Here is a 24412-nt window from a genome sequence, read left to right on the forward strand (position 1 = left end):
AGGCAAACGCCGTAAACAGTCTTTAAAGGCCCCCAAAGCACAAGAGCATGACGGGATATGTAGTTTTATTTTTTTGTAGGCGTGCGTCATGGACGTAGGAAGCGGAAAGGAGGGACTAGACAAATAAGGTTGTGACGTAAGCAGGACGGCTGATTGACAGTCAGGATGGCGAATAGGCTGCCGGCGTTGTGAGTGTACGGAACTGTGGGGCAGTGATGGCGGCGTCCATGAATCAGGCATTAGGACCCCAGAGTCTAGGGGCTGGAGGGCCGCTCGGGGGACCCCAACTTGGTCCCATGGGGAGTCAGCAACAGCAACTGGGCCTCGCCCAGCAACAACAGGACTTCGACCCAGTGCAGAGATACAGGATGCTTATTCCTCAGCTGAAAGAAAGCCTGCAGGTACCTGCCAGCTACGGGAGCCAATCAGATCACTGCTACCTCAGTAGGAGCTGCCAGCTGATTGGTTGCTGTAGAACACAAGGCAAAGCTGTCTTCTATAGCAACCAATCAGATTTTTCTTTTCGCTTGGTTTGGAAATGAAAGCAGTGATGTGATTGGCTGCTATGGGCTACAGTTTCTTTTTTTCTATTTTATGGATGTGCGCTGCCCAGTGATGGCGCTACCCTGTCATGGTGCTGACCACCATAGTGACGTTTGGATATGAGCAGCCATTTGTAACTGCTCTGGGTATTAGACTGGATTTGTTGGCCATAACAACCAATCACAGTTCAGCTTTCATTTCCTAACCTGATTTGGAAAAATGACAGCTGTGCTGCGATTGGTAGCCTTATTTAACACAGTAAAACAGTCCCTGTTGCCCCTAGTAACCGGTCTGTACCCTGCACTGGTTGTTGGGGAGGCCTATAACACGAGCGCCTGGCACCTGTCCATTCACTAGTGACCAACAAGAAAAAATATGTTCATATATTCCCTTTTTTATCATCGTGGCCAAGTTACATAATCAAAAAGAAAATGTATAAATATAATAAATCGTTGGCAAAACATAAAATGAAAAATGAGTCGCCGGCAATAGATTCTTGGTGTGATGTCAGCAGAAGGAATAGATATAGATGAAAATTGGAGGCAATTCGGAAAGAATAAATCCAGTGGATGATGGAGGATTGTATTGATGTTTTTATGTATTTTCTGCTCCCTCCTTCTCCTGGGAGAAAATGATAAAATGGAAGCGACGCATGTTGTGTAGTGATGCGAGCGATCGGCATTGTGCAGGAGCTGCGGGGCCCCGGCGTAATGCTAGGGCTGTGGGGCCCGGTGTTGTTTCCAAGCTACTGGCCCCGCGTCGTGTCGGAGCTGCTGCCCCGTCATATGGAGGCTGCAGGGTCTGGCATGGTGTCCAAGCTTTTGGGCCGGCATTGTGCGGGGCCAGAGTCATGTCAGAGCTGTGGGGCCACATGTCCTGCGGGGCCTGGCATGGTGGCGGAGCTGCGGACCGGCGTCCTGCGGGGCCTGGCATGATGGTGTCCTGCGGGGCCTGGCATGGTGGCGGAGCTGCGGACCGGCGTCCTGATGTGCCTGGCGTGGTGGTATCCTGTGGGACCTCGCATGGTGGCTGAGCTGCGGACCGGCATCCTGCGGGGCCTGGCATGGTGGCGGAGCTGCGGACCGGCGTCCTGCGGGGCCTGACGTGGTGGCGGAGCTGCGGGGCCTGACGTGGTGGCGGAGCTGCGGGGCCTGGTGTGGTGTCAGAGCTGCCGGACCGGCATCCTGTGGGGCCTGGCAAGGTGGAGAAGCTGCCGAACCGGCGTCATGTGCGTCTCAAGGCTTGGGTCCTCACTGATGACGTATGATGCGCCGTCCTTTGGAGCCACAGGAACTTTTCTGCTTTTTATTTAATATTATTATTATTATTTTTCAGAATCTGATGAAGATCGCAGCCCTGAATCTGGCCCAGAACACCAACATAGATAACGGACAGTAAGTATCGTGTACAGATACTATCCATAGTGGATGGTGGAAGTTTTCCTGTATCCCGTGGACAGGGGATCACTTCCTGAACGCTGAGCCCCCACCGAGACCTGGGGCTGATCCTGTGCACATCTGCTCCTCTAGGTTACGCCGGCCGGCGATTGTGTCATGTATTATTGTATGTAGTGACCTTCATGTTCTCCCATGTAGCCGTAGCCCAGTCACAAGCCAGGCTTTATTGGAGGACCAGAATGGCAGCAATGTTGGCCTTTAGCAGACCCCCAGACAAACCATCAGCACCATGCTACCACGTGGCAGCGGGAAACAGAGCATGTTCACATCGGAGACCCGGCCGCTATCAGTGATTGACAGCCGTCTCCAAATGGTCAAACGGCCATTATCAGAGCTGCCTCCAGTCGCTGCTGTTATCACGGCTGAATAGCGTCGCTGTCATCTGCTGCATGCAGAATGCGCCTGCACCATACATGTGTGGCAGATCTCGGGAATGGGTTAAGCCCTCCTACAGCTACATGGGGAGTGGGAGGATAAAGGTGATAAAGGGTTAAAACCCTGTGCTTCACCTTTTTTTTTTTTTAATCAGATAATTTTTATTGAACATTAAGGATAATACAATATATTGCATTACTGTTTATAATAAACATGTATAATTTTTAGAGTATTTTAACCCCAACCCAAACTCCAACCCCCCCTCCCTTTCAACCTTTCTGTGCTTCACCTTTATCGTGTTGATTATACTCTCCTCCACTAGCTGGCGCTGCAGGATAAAGAGGTCCATGGTAGTATGACCTTGTTTGATAGTGCAGCCATCATGTGATCAGCAGGAAAGAACTAGTTTGGTTTTGCTTCTTAAAGGGCCACATAGAGGAAGAGTTCTGCTATTTGTAGGTTCTACTAAAAGTGACTTTATACATGAGCTCGTTCTCCGGGGAAAAACATGGTGATCTATAGTGAAAGGAAAATCAATACGTGATTATCCAATGGAGCAGACGTCCTTTTGGAACCAAACAGGGCAGGTCAGGGTGTATGGAGTGGGCTCATCTCCCCCAGGTCAGATGCCGCAGACTGCCTCTGACAGCAGAGACTGCAGCTAAGCTCCGATCACTGCTGATAGCAGCTGACATCAATCACTGACAGCAGCATGTAAGCCATTCCATCCAGGGGCGCAACATTCAGGAAACCCCTGAATTCCTCCCACGACCGTGGAGGGCCATTGGGTAGCCATGGCCTTGACAGCTGAAGGCCCCCATGGCTGCCATGTTGGTCCTGTGAAGCTTCATGGAGAGCATCATTTTCGCTATATCCTACAATTCAGATGTATAAAATATACAAAAAGCGATTGGATAAGCGCAAATTCCGGTCCCCACGGGGCTTTGTTGTAAGTGTCGCATGATTTTCCCTCTCCTGGTACACTTTACGCTCAGTTACATGAGAATCGTGCCGCTGCGCCCCTCTCCCGGTACTATGTATGCTCAGTTATATTAGAATCGTGCCGCTGCACCCTTCTCCCTCTCCCGGTACTATGTACGCTCAGTTATATGAGAATCGTGCTGCTGCGCCCTTCTCCCTCTCCCGGTACTATGTACGCTCAGTTATATGAGAATCGTGCTGCTGCGCCCTTCTCCCTCTACTGGTACTATGTACGCTCAGCTATATGAGAATCGTGCCGCTGCGCCCCTCTCCCGGTACTATGTACGCTCAATTACATGAGAATCGTGCTGCAGCGCCCTTCTCCCTCTCCCAGTACTATGTGCGCTCGGTTACCTGAGAATCATGCTGCTGCGCCCTTCTCCCTCTCCCGGTACTATGTACGCTCAGTTATATGAGAATCGTTCTGCTGCGCCCTTCTCCCTCTACTGGTACTATGTACGCTCATCTATATGAGAATCGTGCCGCTGCGCCCCTCTCCCGGTACTATGTACGCTCAATTACATGAGAATCGTGCTGCAGCGCCCTTCTCCCTCTCCCAGTACTATGTGCGCTCGGTTACCTGAGAATCGTGCCGCTGCACCCTTCTCCCTCTCCTGGTACTATGTACGCTCAGCTATCTGAGAATCGTGCTGCTGCGCCCTTCTCCCTCTCCTGGTACTATGTACGCTCAGCTATATGAGAATCGTGCCGCTGCACCCTTCTCCCTCTCCCGGTACTATGTACGCTCAATTACATGAGAATCCTGCCGCTGCGCCCTTCTCCCTCTCCCAGTACTATGTAGGCTCAGTTACATGAGAATCGTGCCGCTGCACCCTTCTCCCTCTCCTGGTACTATGTACGCTCAGCTATATGAGAATCGTGCTGCTGCGCCCTTCTCCCTCTCCTGGTACTATGTACGCTCAGCTATATGAGAATCGTGCTGCTGCGCCCTTCTCCCTCTCCTGGTACTATGTACGCTCAGCTATATGAGAATCGTGCCGCTGCGCCCCTCTCCCGGTACTATGTACGCTCAATTACATGAGAATTGTGCTGCAGCTCCCTTCTCCCTCTCCCAGTACTATGTGCGCTCGGTTACCTGAGAATCGTGCTGCTGCGCCCTTCTCCCTCTCCCGGTACTATGTACGCTCAGTTATATGAGAATCGTGCTGCTGCGCCCTTCTCCCTCTACTGGTACTATGTACGCTCATCTATATGAGAATCGTGCCGCTGCGCCCCTCTCCCGGTACTATGTACGCTCAATTACATGAGAATCGTGCTGCAGCGCCCTTCTCCCTCTCCCAGTACTATGTGCGCTCGGTTACCTGAGAATCGTGCCGCTGCACCCTTCTCCCTCTCCTGGTACTATGTACGCTCAGCTATCTGAGAATCGTGCTGCTGCGCCCTTCTCCCTCTCCTGGTACTATGTACGCTCAGCTATATGAGAATCGTGCCGCTGCGCCCCTCTCCCGGTACTATGTACGCTCAATTACATGAGAATCGTGCTGCAGCACCCTTCTCCCTCTCCCAGTACTATGTGCGCTCGGTTACCTGAGAATCGTGCTGCTGCGCCCTTCTCCCTCTCCTGGTACTATGTACGCTCAGCTATATGAGAATCGTGCTGCTGCGCCCTTCTCCCTCTCCTGGTACTATGTACGCTCAATTACATGAGAATCGTGCTGCAGCGCCCTTCTCCCTCTCCCAGTACTATGTACACTCAGTTACATGAGAATCGTGCCGCTGCACCCTTCTCCCTCTCCTGGTACTATGTACACTCAGTTACATGAGAATCGTGCCGCTGCGCCTTTCTCCCTCTCCTTGTATTACGCGTAGTCTTTTGCACCCGTTTTGTTATAGCCAGCTCTGACACGACGCATTGCTGATTGTGAGTATAAATATAAGGATGAATGACCTCGGGGAGATCAAAACATCCAACACCGCGGAGACACCATCACGTGTTTCTCAACGCAGTGATCCAGAACACTGCCCCCATCCCTAAAGGGAAATATGCAAATGCATGTAGAAAAGCCGCGGAGACACCATCACGTGTTTCTCAACGCAAGCAATGAATAGCCAGGTCTTTCACCGGGAAGGAACAACCACAGGAAGGGCAGCATCCAATAAAGGAAAACCACCTATGCCAAAACATGGTATCCATCCACAGACAGCTGTTTCGGGGTATTTGCCCCTCATCAGTGTGGAGTAGGAAACTGGCTATTAGGAGCAGTGCCTAGTGAAAAGACTATAAACATGAGGATGAATGACCTCGGTGAGATCAAAACATCCAACATCGGTGGGCTGCTGGGACTGGCAGGTGAATCAGCCGGGGTTTCACTATGAAGATCTCGACGCGTCTGACACCTAATGTCTCCACCATTTATTGACTCATTCTGCAACTGCAAATGAGAAAAAAACAACCTAGTTTCACACGTCTTATAGAGCAGACATAAAGGCTGCAGTGGGCTGGCTGGGCTGCAGAGCTGACGCTCGCACCGCTTTTTCACGTGCCATCGCTCCTGCGTGCGCAGAGTCTCATTCTTGTCATCAGTAAGCAGGAAATTAGACTGAACGTGATCAGGGAAAAACTGGGCTATTTTAGATTAAATGGCAGATCACTGTTTCAGCTCACTTTTAGATAGTTACATAGTTATTAAGGTTGAAGGAAGACTTTAAGTCCATCTAGTCCAACCCATAGCCTAACCTAACATGCCCAAACATGTTGATCCAGAGGAAGGCAAAAAAAAACCATGTGCCAAAGAGTAAGCTCCACATTGGGGAAAAAAAATTCCTTCCCGACTCCACATACGGCAGTCAGACTAGTTCCCTGGATCAACGCCCTATCAAGGAATCTAGTTTATATGCCCTGTAACATTATACTTTTCAAGAAAGGCATCCAGTCCCCTCTTAAATTTAAGCAATGAATCACTCATTACAACATCATACGGCAGAGAGTTCCATAGTCTCACTGCTCTTACAGTAAAGAATCCGCGTCTGTTATTATGCTTAAACCTTCTTTCCTCCAGACGTAGAGGATGCCCCCTTGTCCCTGTCTCAGGTCTATGATTAAAAAGATCATCAGAAAGGTCTTTGTACTGTCCCCTAATATATTTATACATTAACATAAGATCACCCCTTAGCCTTCGTTTTTCCAAACTAAACAGCCCCAAGTGTAATAACCTATCTTGGTATTGCAGACCCCCCAGTCCTCTAATAACCTTGGTCGCTCTTCTCTGCACCCGCTCCAGTTCAGCTATGTCTTTCTTATACACCGGAGACCAGAACTGTGCACAGTATTCTAAGTGTGGTCGAACTAGTGACTTGTATAGAGGTAAAATTATGTTCTCCTCATGAGCATCTATGCCTCTTTTAATGCATCCCATTATTTTATTTGCCTTTGTAGCAGCTGCCTGACACTGGCCATTGAATATGAGTTTGTCATCCACCCATACACCCAGGTCTTTTTCATTGACGGTTTTGCCCAGAGTTTTAGAATTAAGCACATAGTTATACATCTTATTACTTCTACCCAAGTGCATGACCTTACATTTATCCCCATTAAAGCTCATTTGCCATTTATCAGCCCAAGCTTCTAGTTTACATAAATCATCCTGTTATATACAATTGTCCTCCTCTGTATTGATTACCCTGCAGAGTTTAGTGTCATCTGCAAATATTGAAATTCCACTCTGTATGCCCCCTACAAGATCATTAATAAATATATTAAAAAGAAGAGGGCCCAATACTGACCTCTGTGGTACCCCACTGCTAACCGCAACCCATTCCGAGTGTGCTCCTCTAATAACCACCCTTTGTTTCCTATCCCTGAGCCAGCTCTTAACCCACTTACACATATTTTCCCCTATCCCCATTATTCTCATTTTATGTATCAAGCTTTTGTGTGGCACCGTATCAAAAGCTTTTGAAAAGTCCATATACACTACATCTACTGGGTTCCCTTGGTCCAGAACTTACCTCTTCATAGAAGCTGATCAAATTAGTCTGACATGAACGGTCCCTAGTAAACCCGTGCTGATACTGGGTCATGAGGTTATTCCTCTTCAGATACTCCAGTATAGCATCCCTTAGAATGCCCTCCAGGATTTTACCCACAGTAGAGGTTAAGCTTACTGGCCTATAATTACCGAGTTCAGTTTTTGCCCCTTTTTTGAATATTGGCACCACATTTGCTATACGCCAGTCCTGTAGTACAGACCCTGTTATTATGGAGTCTTTAAAGATTAAAAATAATGGTCTATCAATGACTGTACTTAATTCCTGCAGTACTCGGGGGTGGATCCCATCCGGGCCCGGAGATTTGTCAATTTTTCTGATTTTTAGACGCCGCCGTATTTCCTGCTGGGTTAAGCAGGTGACACTTAATGGGGAATTTTTGTTATCACTAATCATATTGTCTGCCATGGGATTTTCTTGTGTAAATACTGATGAAAAAAAGTCATTTAACCCCTTCATGACCTTGGGATTTTTTGTTTTTCCGTGTTCGTTTTTCACTCCCCTCCTTCCCAGAGCCATAACTTTTTTATTTTTCCGTCAATTTGGCCATGTGAGGGCTTATTTTTTGCGGGACAAGTTGTACTTTTGAACGACATCATTGGTTTTAGCATGTCGTGTACTAGAAAACGGGAAAAAAATTCCAAGTGCAGTGAAATTGCAAAAAAAAGTGCAGTCCCACATTTGTTTTTTGTTTGGCTTTTTTGCTAGGTTCACTAAATGCTAAAACTGACCTGCCATTATGATTCTCCAGGTCACTATGAGTTCATAGACACCTAACATGACTAGGTTATTTTTTACCTAAGTGGTGAAAAAAAATTCCAAACTTTGCTAAAAAAAAAAAAAATGGTGCCATTTTCCGATACTCGTAGCGTCTCCATTTTTCATGATCTGGGGTCGGTTGAGGGCTTATTTTTTGCGTGCCGAGCTGGCGTTTTTAATGATAGCATTTTGGTGCAGATACTTTTTTTGATCGCCCGTTATTGCACTTTAATGCAATGTTGCGGCGACCAAAAAAACGTAATTCTGGCGTTTCAAATTTTTTTCTCGCTGCGCTGTTTAGCGATCAGGCTAACGCTATTTTTTTATTGATAGATCGGGCGATTCTGAACGCGGCGATACCAAATATGTGTAGGTTTGACTTTTTTTTTATTGATTTATTTTGATTGGGGCGAAAGGGGGGTGATTTAACCCCTTTCTGTCATTGGTCGTACTATTCCGTCCATGTGGGGTGGGCCCTACTTCCCAAGGACGGAATAGTACGTCCAGCGCGATCGGCCGCGCTCACGGGGGGAGCACGGCCGATCGCGGCCAGGTGTCAGCTGCCTATCGCAGCTGACATCCGGCGCTATGTGCCAGGAGCGATTACGGACCGCCCCTGGCACATTAACCCCGGTACACCGCGATCAAACATGATCGCGGTGTGGCGGCGGTATAGGGAAGCATCGCACAGGGAGGGGGCTCCCTGCGGGCTTCCCTGAGACCCCCGCAGCAATGCGATGTGATCGCGTTGCTCCGAGGGTCTCCTACCTCCTTCCTCGCTGCAGGTCCCGGATCCAAGATGGCCGCGGCATCCGGGTCCTGCAGGGAGGGAGGAGGCTTACCGAGTGCCTGCTCAGAGCAGGCGCTGGTAAGTCTGCAGTGCTCTAAGTCAGATCGTTGATCTGACAGAGTGCTGTGCAAACTGTCAGATCACCGATCTGTGATGTCCCCCCCGAGACAAAGTAAAAAAGTTTTAAAAAAAATTTCCACATGTGTAAAAAAAAATAAATAAATAAATTCCTAAATAAAGAAAAAAAAATATATATTATTCCCATAAATACATTTCTTTATCTAAATAAAAAAAACAAACAATAAAAGTACACATATTTAGTATCGCCGCGTCCGTAACGACCCAACCTATAAAACTGTCCCACTAGTTAACCCCTTTAGTAAACACCGTAAGAAAAAAAAAAAAAACGAGGCAAAAAACAACGCTTTATCATACCGCCGAATAAAAAATGGAATAAAATGCGATCAAAAAGACAGACATAAATAACCATGGTACCGCTGAAAGCGTCATTTTGTCCCGCAAAAAAAGAGCCGCCATACAGCATCATCAGCAAAAAAATAAAAAAGTTATAGTCCTCAGAATAAAGCGATGCCAAAATAATTATTTTTTCTATAAAATAGTTTTTATCGTATAAAAGCGCCAAAACATAAAAAAATGATATAAATGAGATATCGCTGTAATCGTACTGACCCGAAGAATAAAACTGCTTTATCAATTTTACCAAACGCGGAACGGTATAAACGCCTCCCCCAAAAGAAATTCATGAATAGCTGGTTTTTGGTCATTCTGCCTCACAAAAATCGGAATAAAAAGCGATTAAAAAAATGTCACGTGCCCGAAAATGTTACCAATAGAAACGTCAACTCGTCCCGCAAAAAACAAGACCTCACATGACTCTGTAGTCTCAAATATGGAAAAATTATAGCTCTCAAAATTTGGTAACGCAAAAAATATTTTTTGCAATAAAAAGCGTTTTTCAGTGTGTGACGGCTGCCTATCATAAAAATCCGCTAAAAAACCCGCTATAAAAGTAAATCAAACCCCCCTTCATCACCCCCTTAGTTAGGGAAAAATTAAAAAATTAAAAAAACGTATTTATTTCCATTTTCCCATTAGGGCTAGGGTTAGGATTAGGGTTAGAGCTAGGGTTGGGGCTAGGGTTAGGATTAGGGTTAGGGCTAGGGTTAGGGCTAGGGTTAGGGTTGGGGCTAGGGTTAAGGCTACAGTTAGGGTTGGGGCTAAAGTTAGGGTTTGGATTAAATTTACGGTTGGGAATAGGGTTGGGATTAGGGTTAGGGGTGTGTCTGGGTTAGAGGTGTGGTTAGGGTTACTGTTGGGATTAGGGTCAGGGGTGTGTTTGCATTAGGGTTTCAGTTATAATGGGGGGTTTCCACTGTTTAGGCACATCAGGGGCTCTCCAAACGCGACATGGCGTCCGATCTCAATTCCAGCCAATTCTGCGTTGAAAAAGTAAAACAGTGCTCCTTCCCTTCCGAGCTCTCCCGTGTGCCCACACAGGGGTTTAACCCAACATATGGGGTATCAGCGTACTCAGGACAAATTGGACAACAACTTTTGGGGTCCAAGTTCTCCTGTTACTCTTGGGAAAATACAAATCTGGGAGCTAAAATATAATTTTTGTGGGGAAAAAAAAGATTTTTTATTTTCACGGCTCTGCGTTATAAACTAGTAAAACACTTGGGGGCTCAAAGTTCTCACAACACATCTAGATATGTTCCTTGGGGGGTCTAGTTTCCAATATGGGGTCACTTGTGGGGGGTTTCTACTGTTTAGGTACATTAGGGGCTCTGCAAACGCAATGTGACGCCTGCAGACCAATCCATCTAAGTCTGCATTCCAAATGATGTTCCTTCCCTTCCGAGCTCTGCCATGCGCTCAAACGGTGGTTCCCCCCCACATATCAGGTATCAGCGTACTCAGGACAAATTGGACAACAATATTTAGGGTCCAATTTCTCCTGTTACCCTTGGAAAAATACAAAACTGGGGGCTAAAAAATAATTTTTGTGGGAAAATTTTTTTATTTTTACGGCTCTGCATTATAAACTTCTGTGAAGCACTTGGTGGGTCAAAGTGCTCACCACACCTCTAGATAAGTTCCTTAGGGGGTCTACTTTCCAAAATGGTGTCACTTGTGGGGGGTTTCAATGTTTAGGCACATCAGTGGCTCTCCAAACGCAACATGGCGTCCCATCTCAATTCCTGTCAATTTTGCATTGAAAAGTCAAACGGCGCTCCTTCCCTTCCGAGCTCTGCCATGCGCCCAAACAGTGGTTTACCCCCACATATGGGGTATCGGCGTACTCAGGACAAATTGTACAACAACGTTTGAGGTCCATTTTCTCCTGTTACCCTTGGTAAAATAAAACAAATTGGAGCTGAAGTAAATTTTTTGTGAAAAAAAGTAAAATGTTCATTTTGATTTAAACATTCCAAAAATTCCTGTGAAACACCTGAAGCGTTAATAAACTTCTTGAATGTGGTTTTGAGCACCTTGAGGGGTGCAGTTTTTAGAATGGTGTCACACTTGGGTATTTTCTATCATATAGACCCCTCAAAATGACTTCAAATGAGATGTGGTCCCTAAAAAAAAAATGGTGTTGTAAAAATGAGAAATTGCTGGTCAACTTTTAACCCTTATAACTCCCTAACAAAAAAAATGTTGGTTCCAAAATTGTGCTGATGTAAAGTAGACATGTGGGAAATGTTACTTATTAAGTATTTTGTGTGACATATCTCTGTGATTTAATTGCATAAAAATTCAAAGTTGGAAAATTGTGAAATTTTCAAAATTTTCGCCAAATTTCCGTTTTTTTCACAAATAAACGCAGGTAATATCAAAGAAATTTTACCACTATCATGAAGTACAATATGTCACGAGAAAACAATGTCAGAATCCCTGGGATCCGTTGAAGCGTTCCAGAGTTGTAACCTCATAAAGGGACAGTGGTCAGAATTGTAAAAATTGGCCCGGTCCATAACGTGCAAACCACCCTTGGGGGTAAAGGGGTTAAACTTTTATGTTTGTTTTATTTTTTTTTCACTTTTTTTTTCACTTTTTTTTTTTTTTTTTTTTTTACTTTTGCCATGCTTCAATAGGCTAGAAGCAGGCACAGCACGATCGGCTCTGCTACATAGCAGCGATCTGCTGTTCGCTGCTATGTAGCAGAAAATCAGGTGTGCTGTGAGCGCCGACCACAGGGTGGCGCTCACAGCTGCCGGGGATCTGTAACCATAGAGGTCTCAAGGACCTCTATGGTTACAATGTACAAGCATCGCCGACCTCCGATCATGTGACGGGTTTCGGCGATGCCGTCATTTCCGGCCGGATGCGGTAGTTAAATGCCGCTGTCTGCGTTTGACAGCGGCATTTAACTAGTTAGTAGGCGCAGGCAGATCGCGATTCTGCCTGCGCCTATTGCGGGCACATGTCAGCTGTTCAAAACAGCTGACATGTCCCAGCTTTGATGCGGGCTCACCACCGGAGCCCGCATCAAAGAGGGGCTTCTGACCTCTGACGTACTATCCCGTCCGAGGTCAGAAAGGGGTTAACATATTGGCTTTTTCCTCATCCTCATCCATCATTTCACCCAGACTATTTTTAAGGGGGCCAACACTATCATTTTTTAGTTTCTTACTATTTATGTAGTTAAAGAATATTTTGGGATTATTTTTACTCTCTCTGGCAATGAGTCTGTCTCAATTTTTGCTGCCTTGATTTGCTTTTTACAGAATTTTAGTTAATTTTCTGTATTTATTTAATGCCTCATCACTACCTACTTCCTTTAATTCTCTAAATGCTTTCTTTTTGTCACTTATTGCGCCCCTTACAGCTCTATTTAGCCATATTGGTTTCCTCCTATATCTAGTATGTTTGTTCCCATATGGTATATACTGTGCACAGGTCCTATCCAGGATGCTAATAAACGTCTCCCATTTTCTTTGTGTATTTTTATGTCTCAGGATATCGTCCCAGTTAATTGCACCAAGATCCTCTCTCATCCGTTGGAAATTTGCCCTCCTGAAGTTTAGTGTCCTTGTCACCCCTCTACTACACATCTTATTAAAGCAGACATGAAAACTTATTATTTTGTGATCACTATTCCCCAAGTGACCCCCAACCCTTATATTTGCTATGCGGTCTGGCCTGTTGGTTAATATTAGGTCTAGCAGTGCCCCCCTCCTTGTTGGGTCCTGAACCAGTTGTGAAAGGTAATTGTCTCTCATAGTTGTCAAAAACTGATTACCTTTACTGGAACTGCAGGTTTCTGTTCCCCAATCTATTTCAGGGTAGTTGAAGTCCCCCATAATAATGACTTCTCCTTGAGTTGCAGCTTCATCTATTTGCTTTACGAGGATATTCTCCATTGCTTCCATTATTTTTGGAGATTTATAACAAACCCCTATCAGTAATTTACTATTTTTTCCCCCTCCCCTTATCTCCACCCACAGGGACTCTACATTTTCATTAAATTCACCTATATTATCACGCCGGATGGGTTTTAAGGACGATTTTACATATAGACACACCCCTCCCCCTCGCTTATCTGTACTGTCATTTCTGAAAAGGCTATAGCCCTGCAAGTTAACAGCCCAGTCATGGCTCTCATCCAGCCACGTCTCAGATATCCCCACCATGTCATAATTATGCTCCAACAACATTAGTTCTAATTCCTCCATTTTGTTGGCGAGGCTTCTGGCATTAGTATACATGCACTTGATGTTCCTCTCTGTACCTCTATTCTTTCTTAAATTATTAACTGTTCTAACCCCACCCCCCATGCCACCGCCACCCCCAACTTCCTTATTTGTGCCCAGGTCTCTATCTGCACTATCTTCCCCTCCTATAAATTGAATACCCTCCCCCCCAATCCCTAGTTTAAACACTCCTCCAACCTTCTAGCCATTTTCTCCCCCAGCACAGCTGCACCTTCCCCATTGAGGTGCAGCCCGTCCCTAGCGTAGAGCCTGTAGCCAACTGAGAAGTCGGCCCAGTTCTGCAGGAACTCAAACCCCTCCTTCCTACACCAATTATTGAGCCACTTATTAACCCCCCCCCCCCCAATCTCCCGTTGCCTCTCTGGCGTGGCACGTGGTACAGGCAGTATTTTGGAAAATACCACGTTGGAGGTCCTTGCTTTCAGCTTGCAGCCTAATTCCCTGAAATCATCTTTAAGGACCTTCCACCTACCTCTAACTTTGTCATTTGTGCCAATGTGCACCATGACCGCTGGGTCCTCACCAGCCCCTCCCAGTAATCTGTCCACCCGATCAGCGATGTGTCGGACTCGAGCGCCAGGTAGGCAGCACACCGTCCGACGATCCCTGTCTTTGTGACAGATTGCCCTATCTGTTCCCCTAATAATTGAGTCCCCCACTACCAGCACCTGTCTGGCCTGCCCTGCTCTCCTATTTCCCTCCTTACTGGAGCAGTCACTCCTCCGGCTTTCAGAGGACATGCCTGGCTGCAGCAGTGCTACCCCTGTACTGGCACCCCCCTCATCTGCCAACTTAGCAAACTTATTGGGGTGTGCCAGATCAGGACTAACCTCCCTGGCACTCTTCCCTCTACCCCGCTTTCTGAATGCCACCCAGCTAACTACTTCACTGTCCTGCAGCTCCATCCTACCATCCCCCTTCATCTATCCCATTGAGCGTCTGCTCAGTGAGCAGAAGACTCCTCTCCATATTGTCAATGGATCTCAGTGTTGCCAGCTGCACATTTAGATCCAGAATCTGGGTTTCCAAATGCACAACGTGCTCACATCTCGCACAGCAGTATGCACCCTCGACCAGCTGGTCAAGGACTGCATACATGTGGCAAGATGTGCACTGGATGGCATTAACAATAGTGGAGCACATTTCCTAATGGGGATTGCACCAGACAGAAACGTAAAATAAAAATAAATACAAAGTATTAATAAAATACAGACAGCAATTCAGCAATTCCTCCCTTGGAAACTCCCTGAATGCAAAGTCACACTTACCGCCGTTCACGCTTACCGCCGTTCACACTTACCGCCGTTCACGCTTACCGCCGTTCACGCTTACCGCCGTTCACGCTTACCGCCGTTCACACTTACCGCCGTTCACACTTACCGCCGTTCACACTTACCGCCGTTCACACTTACCGCCGTTCACACTTACCGCCGTTCACACTTACCGCCGTTCACACTTACCGCCGTTCACACTTACCGCCGTTCACACTTACCGCCGTTCACACTTACCGCCGTTCACACTTACCGCCGTTCACACTTACCGCCGTTCACACTTACCGCCGTTCACACTTACCGCCGTTCACACTTACCGCCGTTCACACTTACCGCCGTTCACACTTACCGCCGTTCACACTTACCGCCGTTCACACTTACCGCCGTTCACACTTACCGCCGTTCACACTTACCGCCGTTCACACTTACCGCCGTTCACACTTACCGCCGTTCACACTTACCGCCGTTCACACTTACCGCCGTTCACACTTACCGCCGTTCACACTTACCGCCGTTCACACTTACCGCCGTTCACACTTACCGCCGTTCACACTTACCGCCGTTCACACTTACCGCCGTTCACACTTACCGCCGTTCACACTTACCGCCGTTCACACTTACCGCCGTTCACACTTACCGCCGTTCACACTTACCGCCGTTCACACTTACCGCCGTTCACACTTACCGCCGTTCACACTTACCGCCGTTCACACTTACCGCCGTTCACACTTACCGCCGTTCACACTTACCGCCGTTCACACTTACCGCCGTTCACACTTACGCTCAGGTCACACTCAGCTCGCTCACACTTGCTAAGCTGGAGATTTAAAGATTTTTTTTTTTTTTTTCTCCCCTCAGCAGAAATCCACCTTGCTGTTCAATGCTCTACCAAAAAGGACTTGAGTCCCAAACAGCTGCCCCTTATAACCCCTTAATTATGAGCCCCCACCCTAAGTTAACCCCTTGTGAATATAGCTACTCCCAATTCAGCAACTCACACCAATTCACACAGGTATTTGTTAAAGGCCTTCCAAATACCTCTTCACTGAATCACAATCACACTTACCGCCGTTCACACTAAGGGTACCGTCACACAGTGCCATTTTAATCGCTATGACGGTACGATTCGTGACGTTCTAGCGATATCCACACGATATCGCAGTGTCTGACACGCAGCAGCGATCAGGGACCCTGCTGAGAATCGTACGTCGTAGCAGATCGTATGGAACTTTCTTTCGTCGCTTGATCACCCGCTGACATCGCTGGATCGTTGTGTGTGACAGCGATCCAGCGATGTGTTCGCTTGTAACCAGGGTAAACATCGGGTAACTAAGCGCAGGGCCGCGCTTAGTAACCCGATGTTTACCCTGGTTACCAGCGTAAAAGTAAAAAAAAACAAACAGTACATACTCACATTCCGGTGTCTGTCCTCCGGCGTCTCAGCTTCTCTGCACTGTGAGCGCCGGCCAGCCAGAAAGCGAGCACAGCGGTGACGTCTGACGTCACCGCTCTGCTTTCCGGCCGCTGTGTTTACACAGTGCAGAGAAGCAGAACGCCGGGGACAGACACCAGAATGTAAGTATGTACTGTTTGTTTTTTTACGTTTACACTGGTAACCATCGGGTTACTAAGCACGGCCCTGCGCTTAGTAACCCGATGTTTACCCTGGTTACCCGGGGACTTCGGCATCGCTCCAGCGCCGTGATTGCAACGTGTGACCGCAGTCTACGACGCTGGAGCGATAATCATACGACGCTGCGACGTCACGGATCGTGCCGTCGCAGCGATCAAAATGGCACTGTGTGACGGTACCCTTACGCTCAGGTCACACTTAGCTCGCTCACACTCGCTAAGCTGAAGATTTAAAGATTTTTTTTTTCTCCCCTCAGCAACAATCCACCTTGCTGTTCAATGCTCTACCAACAACTTTTATGAGCAAAGTGCATGTCAGATTTTCACCACAGCTTTTTTTTTCCCACCAGTAGTCGTAGCAGTCCTTCATCCCCACCCCCATCCCCTGTGGTCAGCCCACTTTGTCCCCCCAGTGGTGACAGCTTTCAGCCCACTTCGTCCCCCCAGTGGTGACAGCAGTCGGCCCCCTTCGTCCCCCAGTGGTGACAGCAGTCAGCCCCCTTCGTCCCCCAGTAGTCACAGCTAGGCAGATGCAGCAGAAGCCCCCAGCACTCTAATTATGTGATGTAAAATGAGGGCTGCTGGTTGCTTGCTCTGCCCAGTAAGAGCAGTCTGTGCCCACTTTTTCCAGGGAAGATTATTGAGCTCGGATGCTGTTGGTAGTATACACTGGGGCAGGGTGGAAGCGCCTGACCACCAAATGCACAAAAACATCAGGAAGGGAAACTTGACCTGATTTTCCAATCGCCACAGGCACCTGTTAACCGATTAGTGAGCGTTCTGCTGGTCCAGATCGCGCTGCTCATCTTCTATCTCTCCTACAGGAAGATCGGTGATGGCAGCGTTCAGAGGTTTGATAAGAGCCTGGAGGAGTTTTACGCCCTGTGCGACCAGCTGGAGCTGTGTTTGGTAAGTCACATGGTCGCTGTGTTGTGTTTGCAGTCTTTAGATTTTAATTTCTTACTCTTGTGCAGTTAGTGGCCAGTGAGGGCGAGTGATCCTGCCCACGTACAGACACGTTAGCTGCCATTTTGATTACCTCTTGCTGACTTCCCTGTCAAGTTGTCTGACTAATTTTACTTACTGTATATACTCGAGTAGAAGCCGAGGCACCTAATTATACCACAAAAAACTGGGAAAACTTCTTGCCTCGAGTATAAGCCTGGAAGGCATGGCCCCCTCATCCCTATCCTGGTATACATGGCCCCCTCATCCCTATCCTGGTATACATGGCCCCCTCATCCCTGTCCTGGTATACATGGCCCCCTCATCCCCATCCTGGTATACATGGCCCCCTCATCCCTATTCTGGTATGCATGGCCCCCTCATCCCTACCCTGGTATGCATGGCTTCTCATCCCTTCCTGGCATGCAGGGCCCCCTCATCCCTATCCTGGTATACATGGCCCCCTCATCCCTATCCTGGTATACATGGCCCCCTCATCCCTGTCCTGGTATACATGGCCCCCTCATCCCTATTCTTGTATTCATGGCCTCCTCATCCCCATCCTGGTATGCATGGCCCCCTCATCCCTATCCTGGTATACATGGCCCCCTCATCCCTATCCTGGTATGCATGGCCCCCTCATCCCTATCCTGGTATGCATGGTCCCCTCATCCCTGTCCTGGTATGCATGGCCCCCTCATCCCTATCCTGGAATGTATGGCCCCCTCATCCCTATCCTGGTATGCATAGCCCCCTCATCCCTATCCTGGTATGCATGGCCCCCTCATCCATGTCCTGGTATGCATGGCCCCCTCATCCATGTCCTGGTATGCATGGCCCCCTCATCCCTATCCTGGTATACATGGCCCCCTCATCCCTATCCTGGTATGCATGGCCCCCTCATCCCTATCCTGGTATACATGGCCCCCTCATCCCTGTCCTGGTATACATGGCCCCCTCATCCCTATTCTTGTATTCATGGCCTCCTCATCCCCATCCTGGTATGCATGGCCCCCTCATCCCTATCCTGGTATGCATGGTCCCCTCATCCCTATCCTGGTATGCATGGCCCCCTCATCCCTATCCTGGTATACATGGCCCCCTCATCCCTATCCTTGTATTCATGGCCTCCTCATCCCCATCCTGGTATACATGGCCCCCTCATCCCCATCCTAGTATGCATGGCCCCCTCATCCCTATCCTTGTATTCATGGCCCCCTCATTCCTATCCTGGTGGTATGCAGGGCCCCGATCTCCTTCCTGGTATGCTGGGCCCTATCCCTACTTGTATGCATGGGCCCCATCAGAAAAACATAAACCAACCTACTTACCTTCCTGCGCTCACCCCCCCCCCCCCCGTACAATGACTAATAACACCTCTATATACAGTAGGTAACACAGTATCTGCCATTCACAATAGGTGATGTCACAGCTCACCTCCTCCTCCTCCTGTACGATGACTGATAACACTATCTGCAAAGAGTTTGTATGTTCTCTCCGTGTTTGCGTGGGTTTACTCCGGGTACTCCGGTTTTCTCCTACATTCCAAAGACATACTGATAGGGAATTTAGATTGTGAGCCCCAACAGGGACAGCGATGATAATGTGTGCAACCTGTAAAGCGCTGCGGTATGTGTTAGCGCTATATAAAAAATAAAGATTATTATTATTATTATTATTATTATAACACCTTTATATACAGTAGATAAGAGGATCCACCATTCACAATAGGTGATGTTACAGCTCACCTCCTCCTCCTGTACAATGACTGATAACACCTCTATATACAGTAGATAACACAGGATCCACCATTCACAATAGGTGATGTCACAGTTCACCTCCTTCTCCTGTACAATGACTGATAACACCTCTATATACAGTAGATAACACAGGATCCACCATTCACAATAGGTGATGTTACAGCTCACCTCCTCCTCCTGTACAATGACTGATAACATCTCTATATACAGTAGATAACACAGGATCCACCATTCACAATAGATGATGTCACAGCTCACCTCCTCCTCCTGTACAATGACTGATAACACCTCTATATACAGTAGATAACACAGGATCCACCATTCACAATAGGTGATGTCACAGTTCACCTCCTCCTCCTGTACAATGACTGATAACACCTCTATATACAGTAGATAACACAGGATCCACCATTCACAATAGGTGATGTCACAGTTCACCTCCTCCTCCTGTACAATGACTGATAACATCTCTATATACAGTAGATAACACAGGATCCACCATTCACAATAGATGATGTCACAGCTCACCTCCTCCTCCTGTACAATGACTGATAACATCTCTATATACAGTAGATAACACAGGATCCACCATTCACAATAGATGATGTCACAGCTCACCTCCTCCTCCTGTACAATGACTGATAACACCTCTATATACAGTAGATAACACAGGATCCACCATCCACAATAGGTGATATCACAGTTCACCTCCTTCTCCTGTACAATGACTGATAACACCACTATATACAGTAGATAACACAGGATTCACCATTCACAATAGGTGATATCACAGCTCACTTCCTCCTCCTGTACAATGACTGACAACACCTCAATATACAGTAGATAAAACACTATCCACCATTCACAATAGGTGATGTCACAGCTCACCTCCTTCTCCTGTACAATGACTGATAACACCTCTATATACAGTAGATAACACAGGATTCACCATTCACAATAGGTGATATCACAGCTCACTTCCTCCTCCTGTACAATGACTGACAACACCTCAATATACAGTAGATAAAACACTATCCACCATTCACAATAGGTGATGTCACAGCTCACCTCCTTCTCCTGTACAATGACTGATAACACCTCTATATACAGTAGATAACACAGGATCCACCATTCACAATAGGTGATGTCACAGTTCACCTCCTCCTCCTGTACAATGACTGATAACATCTCTATATACAGTAGATAACACAGGATCCACCATTCACAATAGATGATGTCACAGCTCACCTCCTCCTCCTGTACAATGACTGATAACATCTCTATATACAGTAGATAACACAGGATCCACCATTCACAATAGATGATGTCACAGCTCACCTCCTCCTCCTGTACAATGACTGATAACACCTCTATATACAGTAGATAACACAGGATCCACCATCCACAATAGGTGATGTCACAGCTCACCTCCTTCTCCTGTACAATGATTGATAACACCTCTATATACAGTAGATAACACAGGATCCACCATTCACAATAGGTGATATCACAGTTCACCTCCTTCTCCTGTACAATGACTGATAACACCTATATATACAGTAGATAACACAGGATCCACCATTCACAATAGGTGATGTCACAGCTCACCTCCTCTTCCTGTACAATGACTGATAACACCACTATATACAGTAGATAACACAGGATTCACCATTCACAATAGGTGATATCACAGCTCACTTCCTCCTCCTGTACAATGACTGACAACACCTCAATATACAGTAGATAAAACACTATCCACCATTCACAATAGGTGATGTCACAGCTCACCTCCTTCTCCTGTACAATGACTGATAACACCTCTATATACAGTAGATAACACAGGATCCACCATTCACAATAGGTGATGTCACAGCTCACCTCCTCCTCCTGTACAATGACTGATAACACCTCTATATACAGTAGATAACACAGGATCCACCATTCACAATAGGTGATGTCACAGCTCACCTCCTCCCTCTCCCTTCTTTCCCAAGATTACAGCATGCTCAGTTAATGCTTCTATACAAGTAGATTACATTATTCAGGACATCCCCGCTGCAGCCCTGTGAGCGGAGGGGGAGACGGCACTGGAGCCGCAGTGACTTCTGTAGACAAGTAATGCTGATGTTGGTACATTTTACCTAAGTGCCCCATTTTATGGAGATGGACCATCCCTTTAAGGTCCTTTAGTCCCTTTGGAAACATGAATACTTTTCTAAAATACTGTCCTCACAATAGCTGCTTGCTGTCAGCGAATGGACGGTCACTGCTTCCCACCCTAATATGCGCCTCCTTTTTAAGAAGGCCGCACCTCCTTATTAAATGAGCATACATGAGGTTACAGGGGTCCTCCCATCTTAGTGATGGATTAGGGTCTGACATCTGGGACCACCGCAGCTCTGAAGGGGCAGCACCCACTTCAGTCTCCCAGCCGCACTTGCATAAATAAGACACCCCTTTAAGGGCGGACTCAGCACTGCGGCCTTTTCCTTCTCAGTGATGGCACCTTTTAGTGATGTCCTCATTTACTGAATAGGGAATACCCCTTTAATACTTGAAGTATTAGGAACTTACAGAACTTTTTTTTTAATCTTGATAGTTAAAGATATTGTCCATGATTAGAAAAACTTTTGCTGCCTTGCTAGAAACAGCGCCACCCTTTACCATGGGTTGTGTCTGGTATTGCAAACTGGTCACCCTGAAGTAAATGGAGCTGAGCTGCAATACCGCACGTTGTCTGGGGATTAAGATTTAAAGGGATAATAGTGTCGGGGTTTTCTAGATTGAGTTTTATCGCTGCATATTCCTGAGGAATCCCAGGAATGTAAATGGAGGAAACGGGAGCCATGCTTCTCCCGTCACAGCTGGAGTTAGTATTATACGCCGGCACATTCGCAGGGGAAGGGAGGTGTCGCTGCGGTGGTGGTGGTGGAGTCATATGAGTGGGCCGCGGGCTCCGGAAGTCGGGGGCGTGAGAAGGATCGGCAGATTAGGATTACAGGAATTTTGGGAACAGCTCTTGCTGAATGTTGACCTCTCCTACCTCCTTCTTTTCTTTTTTTTCAGCGCCTCGCTTACGAGTGCCTCTCTCAGAGCTACGACAGTGCCAAGCACTCCCCGACCCTGGTGCCCACTGCCACCAAACCGGACGCCGTGCAGACCGAGAGCCTACCCTACACCCAGTATCTGGGCATGATCAAGTCTCAGATCTCTTGTGCCAAGGACATACATAACGCCCTGCTGGAGTGCTCCAAAAAGATCATGGGCAAGACGCCAACTTCACAGGGCGTCTTGTGACCCTCTCCGCACCATTGCGTCATTATTGCTGTGATTGGAGACAAAACTCTGCTTCTTCTTTTTTTTTATAGGCATTAGCAATGGCTCGTCCTTGCTTCAGTCCCCTCCAGGGGACGTCCGGCTTCTCAAAAGAACCCTCCAGCGTAGACTCGCTCATTGTGTCAGACAGAAATCTACAGGATGGATAACATCCTTCTAACGCAATTTATTTTTTCAAGATCTCTGCTTGCTGTGGGTGCAGGCGATCCTGACCTGTGCTCTCATTCCCTGACAGAAAGGGGCAAACTTAAAAAAATAAAAGCTGTCAGGAATTAAAGCACAAAGGGCACAAATTAATCATTTCCGGAGGGGCGTGTAAGTCTCGTTTCTTTGGTGTTGTTGCACCAAACTCTTTGGAACGGCGCGTGTAGGTCATGAATTCTGAGCAAAATAAAGTTTCTTATTTTTGTCCTTTTTTCAGCATTTCTTTTTTAGACTTTTGTCGCAAAATCCGCACTACTATTTGTGGTGTACGTGAAAGGGGGACGGACTGAAAAATATTATGACTTTTGAAAACCCTGAAATTGGTAAATCGTTTATAAACATCTGGAAACTCAAAATCTCTCCTCCCAACATAAGACAAAAAAAATCCAATGTGTATAAAATAAACACTAAAAGGGTGCAAAAAAAGTCGCAAATATACTGAATCAGTCCAAAGACTTCTGGGAAATCTGCAATTGCAAAATGTTGAACGCCCCTTTAAGGGCTGGTTGACACAACTGCATAGAAGCAGTATTTTCTTGTTAAAGGGGTTTTCCCATCGCCAAGATGCTATTCCAATATATAGTAGCTGTAATAATAATAATATTGGCAAATACCTCCAATTAGAAATGTAGTATAGTTCTTCTGATTCGCTATGTCTCTTTCCTCAGGTGCAAGTATTGCAGGACCTTAGGTATCCATGCTTATGACCACTGGCAACTAGCTAACTATCACTATATTAGTGGTTGTAACCATGGATACCTAAGGCCCTGCAATGCCTGCACATGAGGAAAGAGATGGCAAATCAGAAGAACTATACTACATTTCTAATTGGAGGTATTTGCCAATATTATTATTATTACACCTACTACATATTGGGATAGGATCTTGGAGATAAGAATACCCCTTTTAAGTCCAAATTTAAGGGAGTCATTCCAACTTATAAAGTGATCTAGTACCGCCAGAAAAAGATCTCGGAATGAAGGATGCCACGGCACCGATTTATGGCAGTGTTAATGCACTGGAAAGTCACAGTTTAAGTGCATGGACACTCCCCCAGACCCCTTCCAGCCTCATTTGCATATGACTTCTACTCCAGATTTCTCATGACTGGTGGGTCGGATTTCTCTAAAAATAGGATGTAATTTTTATAGTGGGCAAGTACCTATACAGCTGTACCACTATTGCCATATGTAGAAACATGCCCTTTAAGAGTGGCCGATACCTTCAGAGTGCTGTCTACTGATTCTGCGTACAATAAACCAATGGCATATTCCCTTACACGGCCGTAACCCTTTATTTTGCACCCGATAGAGGCAGGTTGTCTTATATTCTGGGTTATTCAGGCATATAATTAATTCGGAAATTAAAATGTTATTCCTGGTTCTTATTCTTTCAGTACATTTTTTCAATGTTTTTATACTTTACCTTTAAGAATAGGCCCATGGTGGACTTAAAAAAAAAAATGGATACTCGCCCAACAGACCCCTGTTATTTCTCCACACTGCTACTCATGTCTTCATACTGTTTTTCTTGCTTTCAGTCTTCAGGGGGTGGACATGAGCACTGCAGCCAGTCAGCAGACCCTGATTGGCTGCAGCGGGAGCATTATGTC

At 46.7% G+C, this 24412-nt stretch overlaps 1 protein-coding gene across 1 annotated transcript; it reads left to right on the forward strand.

The window, feature by feature from the left end:
- The first annotated feature begins 101 nt into the window (after positions 1 to 101).
- MED29 (mediator complex subunit 29) lies at positions 102 to 23011 on the forward strand. The gene is made up of 4 exons (XM_077285884.1): positions 102 to 401; positions 1879 to 1937; positions 17380 to 17464; positions 22327 to 23011. Exons 1-4 carry the CDS (start codon positions 216 to 218, stop codon positions 22555 to 22557), a joined length of 561 nt encoding a protein of 186 aa, XP_077141999.1. The 5' UTR covers positions 102 to 215; the 3' UTR covers positions 22558 to 23011.
- Positions 23012 to 24412: the final 1401 nt, after the last annotated feature.

Source organism: Ranitomeya variabilis, chromosome 2 (assembly GCF_051348905.1).
Source record: "Ranitomeya variabilis isolate aRanVar5 chromosome 2, aRanVar5.hap1, whole genome shotgun sequence".
Taxonomy (NCBI): domain Eukaryota; kingdom Metazoa; phylum Chordata; class Amphibia; order Anura; family Dendrobatidae; genus Ranitomeya; species Ranitomeya variabilis.

Coding starts and splice junctions, on each gene's coding strand:
- MED29 (XM_077285884.1), top strand. CDS start 216: ATGGCGGCGTCCATGAATCAGGCATTAGGACCCCAGAGTCTAGGGGCT. Junction 402..1,878: donor AGCTGAAAGAAAGCCTGCAG/GTACCTGCCAGC, acceptor ATTATTTTTCAG/AATCTGATGAAGATCGCAGC. Junction 17,465..22,326: donor ACCAGCTGGAGCTGTGTTTG/GTAAGTCACATG, acceptor CTTTTTTTTCAG/CGCCTCGCTTACGAGTGCCT.